Source organism: Lolium rigidum, chromosome 5 (genome assembly GCF_022539505.1).
Source record: "Lolium rigidum isolate FL_2022 chromosome 5, APGP_CSIRO_Lrig_0.1, whole genome shotgun sequence".
Lineage (NCBI taxonomy): Eukaryota > Viridiplantae > Streptophyta > Magnoliopsida > Poales > Poaceae > Lolium > Lolium rigidum.
Window position 1 is genome coordinate 161,650,764 of NC_061512.1, and position 6,843 is coordinate 161,657,606.

Sequence of the window (6,843 nt, forward strand, 5' to 3'; positions counted from 1 at the left end):
AGGACTAGGAACAAAGCCAAACTGTTGCCAAGGAAAACCAAAAGCACCTGGCTGACCAAATTCCATTTGCATCTGAGGCTGCTGCTAGAGTTGTGGTTGCATCTGCCCAGCCTGCTGCCACTGCTCTTGATTGTTTACATTCCCTCGTCTACCTCTCCCCTTGTAACCTCCATGACCAGCCATGGTTTTTTGTACACTAACAGAGAAAAATACCACCCCCAGGCAACTCTCCCCTAAGCTCTCCTCCGTCGCCACCCAAGAGGCCAAAAGAGGAACCCTCAAGGAGCCGGGCTTGCTTTTTATACTAGGATTGCAAGGAGGACAGGTGGCATGCCATGGAATATGCCAGAGCTGTTGGAAAAGGCTTTGCACCTCATATGTGCAATCCTCACCACACACATGGTGCACTTCACTGATCTCTGGACCCCTCCACAACGCTAATCTTGATGCTTTGAGCTTCAGCTATCCCATCCTTCTAGAAGGTTTGTGAATCATAGCCATTGGAGGTAACTGAACTGACGAAACACCACCTGCAGGAGCTGGTTGGGAACTTTCATCAGTCAGTTCCCTGGAGGGAACTGCCTTAGGTGGTGCACGATCTCCTCCACATACCTGGTGTGATAGCTGAATTGAATCAACCCATTGACCGTTTGAATCTTGTCGTAGTTCAGACCACGTGCACTCTGGATTGGCTACCAAATTCTGGGCGCACTGGAATGAGTAGCCTCATGTGCGAGACCGAACGGAGTTCTCACCTTCCCTAGTGTCCCTTTTCTCTGCTTCACCGTGCTGCTGCCTTGGTTTGAATCTGACAGCGATCCCTCCCACAACGGATCCTCCTCCGATGAACTCGACAGTGCCATCAGCTTGGACAGCTTGACGAATCTCTTCGGACCAGGCTTCATCACCTGCGCCTCTGCGTGAGGCTCTGCCACAACTTTGATTCCAGCCAATGCGCGGGGCGATGATGATGGAGCCGACGCAAAACTTGTCCGCTGCCGGTGCTGGAGATGAAGCTAGGGCGGCCCTCTCGGCGACCGCAGCCTAAACCTTCCCCAATCTCCAACGCCATCCGCTGCACACCTCTGCATCCTTGGATTTTCCGCCACCTCCTAGCCCCGCTCCTAGTCCGCCCGCCTCGAAATCCCGCCTCCCTGCACCGCCTCTCCGCCATCCGTCAGCGTCGTCGCCAGATTTAATCGTCGGCTCCCCGTAGATCTAGGTGGTAGAAGCTTGCGAGCGGAAGTTTGTGTGGAAGCTACAAGGGGTGGTGCGGTGAACAGGGGAGGAGGCAAGCGTCTAAGGTGCTCTCCGTGCGACGCGTGTGAACTCCACGCTGGCGGTCGAGTCCCACCATGGGAGGAGATCGAGGAGGTCCCGCCATGAACAGGGCGCTCGGTCGGAATCGAGAGCGAGCATCATCAGAGATGTCCATTTTTTCTGTCTGATTATAATCACATGATCAATATTTATATATTACTATTACGATAGAACAATGATGACAACACATCCTCCTAGCATGATCAACGACCCATTGACCATGGTATTATAGAGACAGCTTTCCCATCAGTCAACAATTACTAACCTGTAGACTGTAGTAACAGTTTTTCCCCGACAAAGCTAAATACTTAGGCAAAACGAAATGCAGCATTACAGGACGCGTATGCTTCGAACTGATCAGTCCACTCACATCCAGCTATCCGGGAGTCCGATGTTCTGAAACCTGAATGACGACCCCTTGGGTCCTCCCCTGCCGGCCTCGATCCCGGGGCCGTCGCCGTCACCATCGAGCTCTTCGGCGTCACTTTCCGCGGACGGCGGCGACATCATGAGTACCGGTGACCGCGGCGGCTGCGGTGGCGGCGGGAGGACGCCGTCGTCCCAGGCGAGGAAGTGGAGCGTGATGGGCCGCAGCGCGTGGCGGTGTAGCGACAGCTTCTGGCTGAGCGAGACGGTGTCGAAGCACCTGACGTCGCCGGCGGTGGAGACCAACCAGGGAAGCACCTTCTCCCCGCCGACGCGCGACACCACCAACAGCTTTCCAGCCCGGCGCGCCGCTCGGTGCAGCTCGAGCAGGCCCGACCGCGTGGACGCCACGCCCGGCGTGCTCTCGTCCGCCACGGACGACACGTAGATGAACCCTTCCTCGGTGCGGCTGATGGCGAAGCCGAGCCTGGTGTCCCCCTGCCGCAGCGCGATCTCCACCGCGGTCTCGCCGCCGGCGCCCGACGGCGCGTACCAGAGCCGCACCGCGCGCACCAGGCCAATGTCCACGCCGTGGTAGTCCTCGAACCCGTAGAGGCTGACGTTGGACATGTTGGCCAGGTCGGAGAGGGTGTTCACCGTGGAGACGGCCGTCTCGCCGGAGATCTTGGTGAGCAACGCCTCGGTCTGGACGCTTGCAAGCTGGACGGGGACGCCGGAGCTGCGGGAGGAGGCGAGCCAGGCGTCGGCGCGGGCGAGGGTGTCGTCCAGGGAGCTGTAGCGGGTGTGGGTTCCGTCCGTGGCCTTGGGGAGCAGCAGCAGCGACAGGAAGCGGCTCGAGTCCGGCACCGGCAGCAGCTCCCTCATTTTCCTGTCCCACGGGAATGGCTCGTACGCCGACGCGATCTTGGCGTCCCGCAGCGCCGCCAGCGCCACCATCTTCTCGTTCTTGGAACCTTCAGTTGACGTCATCAAATGAATCTGAAAGTTAATCTTCCTTCCTAATTTACATTTAACTTTCTGTATGAATGTTTCTTCTTACAGAAATAATAATTCAGGTCAATAGAAGAATGCGTGGATTCGAATATAGAGAGCCAGCTAAAAGTGGATCGACCGAGAACTAGTCGAATAGTTTATCAGTCATGGAGCACTAGTTTAGTGAGGTAAGATGCAATGTTGGTATTTGGTTCTTATTAATAATGTTCTTCACAAGTGATCTGTCAAACAAACATCCATGCATGCTTGCAAGTTGGCCATTTTTGTTTAAATTAATCTGAACTTCAAACGTTGGTTGAAGGAAAGCGTCGCCAGGATCGACATCGCTCATGCCAACGACGTGTTGGATCTTGGATGTTCTCGAAAAGACAGCCACCTGTTAGGGGATCTGTGAAGATTCTTATAAAAAAATCGATAAAGGCGAGGATTCTCAAATAAAACCATGTTGGCAAATATAAGTTCTGTTGGGCATGGGGCTCTTTCTGGCTAGAAGTTTCCTCAGCCAGTAAAGGCAACCATCTTGCTCCCTTTCATGAACTACAAAATGGTGCAACAACTAGGAAAATATAGATGAATTTGGAAGCACAAAGTCTTGTGATTTCTCAAGAGACCAAGAGCATGAAGTCATCTGTTTCCTTGTTTTGTTAAGTAGAGAAATGATCATTCATCAGTCATGGTTTCATTGCTTACGATTGGGCCGATGCCACAAAAATCATATAAAATTATGATAATATCCCTATACAAAAATCTATAATCTTATTGGAGTATCTTGAGCCCATGACATTTCTAAATATAGTTGTGCCACCCACCATGACAATGTTCAGAACTTAAACAATGGAATTAGGTGAGCAAAAAAGAACTCATGAGAGCTTTGCAACTACCAACCTTCCAAGAGCAGGACAAACCAATCTAAATTACTAAGGCGGAATAATGTCATAAAAATCTGTCCAATCTATGTTATGCATCTCATACAAGAAATCATTAACTTCCAACAAAATCATTCGCGCTAAGCCGCTAAGGAAACCTGTTCCGATATATATGGTTATAAATAAAATTATAGAAATATCCTACTTCTCCCGATGCTGCATTATCGGTACCACAATTCACAGTAGTACAATTTGCCCCCACTTCTGAAAATGCCAAGGGGCTACGCCTTTCTTTTTTTGAAAAACCCCAAATTTGAAATGGAAAAGTTCTTGCACACACACTACTTTTTTTGACAACGTGCACGCCCATAAAAGAAAAAGTGACACGATCCCAAAACATAAAGACACCACAGAAATGGCCTGTACGAAAGTAAAAAAATGTTAAATTTCAATCATGAACTGGGCTTCAGTGGTGTTTTGGATATTTTAATGTGGAGTACATACAGGCTAAAACGAGTGCAGAGACACAATACGTCTAGAACTCTAGATAGATAGATTTTAAAAAGTTGGAACACCTTGTTATCGAAAAAGACTGGTAAATGTTAACCATGTCTGTCTTCAAAATTATGCTTGAAAATTCTGCCCTTTTCTTTCCTGCCATAATCTCCAAGACCAACAAACTATCGAAGTTTTGCATAGTTTTTTAGCAGGATGTTTTTTTAAAGAATGTCTTGCTGCGGTCTGCGGAATTGAAAGACTACAGTTTCATCTAGAAACAAGAAGGGACGAAGCAAGCAAAGCAAATGCTGGAATGCGCAAGGGACAAAGGGAGACGAGTGTGGCCTCTTACCGTCGAGCTCGAAGCTCTCGCGGCTGGACCGGTCGCCGACGTCGTCGCTCCGCGACCCCCGGCCGACACGCTTTCCCGACGACGCTCGGCTACCGCTCGAGGCGCTCGATCCCACTGACGCCGACGGGCTGAGCTCCGGCTCGTCCCCTGAGGCGGCGCTCAGACCCGGGGAGTCGGCACGCTTGAAGGCCGACTTGAGCATCTTGTGCATCTTGCGGCCGCTGTTCTTGGAAACTGAAGCCGGCGGCGGGAAGGCGGCGTCGCTCGGCATGAACCGAGCTCGCTTCTTTCTTTCTTGGCGGTGGCGGGGCGGGCGAGAGAAATGGAGGAAAATGTTTCGGGACAGCTGGGGTGTGAGAGGGATCGCAGAGTTTGGTTCATACGCGCACGATTTATCATTCTTCGGTTCGGTATACGATTGGCCGCCGCAGCAACTAGGCATTTTTGTATGCCAGGCACTGGTCCAAAAACCAAGGCCAGAACCCAGACATAGCGTACGGTGGAAATTCTAGCGGATGATTAAACAAGAGCAAGGAGCTCCAGTTAGAGGTAATGGTAATGGTAACATCGGAATTCGAACAAATGTGAAAATGGATGTGGTATCTGATCCGTTTTCACCCCTAGCAACAGTGGTCTATGAAGCTTGTGTGTATCATCACTCATCAGAGTATCACCAATACACAATAAACCGAAAGCTGTGCAACACATAAGAGGAGCCAATGCACCAAAAGAGAGTACATAGAAAACTGTAAGCAGTGCAACGGAGAGCAGAAGACATTGCACTGCCCGTGCATTACAAAATAAAAAAGGCAACCTATCCATTTAAGGTAATTAAAAAAATCATTGAAACATATTGATATGAGATCTAATTTTAAAAATCTTGATGCGACTAATACACTTGTGAAAAAATGGGCCCAAAATACAACTCTGTATCGAGGTACGCGTCCTCGCGTCGTCCCCCAGGAACCCTAGCACCGCCAACCGCCGTTCCCCCCTTCGCATCCCTCTCTTCGCCGCTGCCGTCGGCGCCGGCCACGGTGGCGGCAGGCCCCAGCGCCAAAGGTGGTCGGGGGTGGTGGTGGCGGCGATTCGTTGTGGCGGCTGCGGGGAGGCGTGCACGGTGTCCGGGGCGGAGATCCCTTGATGTGCGGCGGTGGCTGCTCCCTCCATGGACTTCCGGCGATGGGTGGTGGTGGTGGCTGCGGGTCTAGTTCCCACATATAGACCCGTCGTCGGTTCAGCTGACAGCGCGAGGAGGGGGCAACGACCTTGCGAGGCGTGGATGGTGTGGTACTGGCGTCAAAGACCGTGTAGCGTGGTAGGCCCGATCTGAGATCTGGGTCACGTGGGTCTCGGATGGTGCGTCCAGCGATTCCTCCTTCGTTTTCGCTGGCTAGCAGATGGCGGTGAGGGAGCCTATTCGTCTGTTTCGCAGTTTGAAGGTGGTGGTCCGAAGATGGAGACCTTCCTGAGGTCTGTCCTTCTTGATCTGGTCGGAGTGTTGAGTTCCGGAAGGCGCCGCCGGCGAATGGAACAGTGCATCTCTTGCCTGGAGTTTGCTGGATCGGGTGGTATTCGGTTGTGTGCACCCATATTTTTATTCCAGCCGTTTGGTTCTAGAGGGAGCGACGCGAAGCTCTGTTCTGTGTTGACATCAAGTGACATTTTGGTCCATGGTGAAGTCAGAAGAAGAGAATATCATGAAGGCCGGATCGGAGGACTAGCTAAAGGAGGTTCAAGTCTCCGCGCTGTTGAGGTACTTGCTTGGTGTTCCGGGCTTCGCAGCAGTGGTATGAAAGTGGGGGCGGCAACATATGTGAAGTTCAGAATCCTAACTTTCAGGGTGAAAATCCAAGGTCTGGCCTTAACTGGTTGTGTCTGGCAATGACCTTGTTGGAGGCATTGTTTTGAGAGCGGGGACTATCTTCACGGTGAAAAACTAAGATTTTTGGTCGGACGACGACGGCGCTGGTGCACTGTTTCATTCTTGAAGGTGTCGCTTATCAAGAGTCTGTATTTCAGATGTTGACTTGGTGGTGGATGTATAGCTATTGTTAGGGTAGCGGGACTTTTGTTTCTTAGTTTTCTTTTATCTTTTTTGGCTGTGTGCATCCGTACTGCCATTAGGGTTTTGCATTGTTGCAGAGGCTAGGTGTAATTGATATCTTTTGATATTAATATATTCTCTTTATCTAAAAATATTCGAGCCAACGAAGAAGGGGGAAAACCTCACATGTACCCTCTCCTCCAAGCGTTCAAATCACTCGAACCAAGTGTTCCCTTATACTCCCATGTCTCGAATGACTTATCGCGGATTTGTCTAGATACACATGTATGTATCTAGACACGATTTAGTGTATAGATGCATGTGAACCAAAATAAATGCGTGACATCTAATTGGAACAAATGGAGTGTAAAATAGTATTT

At 50.8% G+C, this 6,843-nt stretch overlaps 1 protein-coding gene across 1 annotated transcript; it reads right to left on the bottom strand.

Moving 5' to 3' along the window:
* Positions 1-1,686: 1,686 nt before the first annotated feature.
* LOC124656620 lies at positions 1,687-4,687 on the bottom strand. Its single transcript, XM_047195332.1, has 2 exons — positions 4,417-4,687; positions 1,687-2,660 (listed from the first exon to the last, which is right to left on the bottom strand). Exons 1-2 carry the CDS (start codon positions 4,685-4,687, stop codon positions 1,687-1,689), a joined length of 1,245 nt encoding a protein of 414 aa, XP_047051288.1.
* Between the last annotated feature and the right edge of the window lie 2,156 nt (positions 4,688-6,843).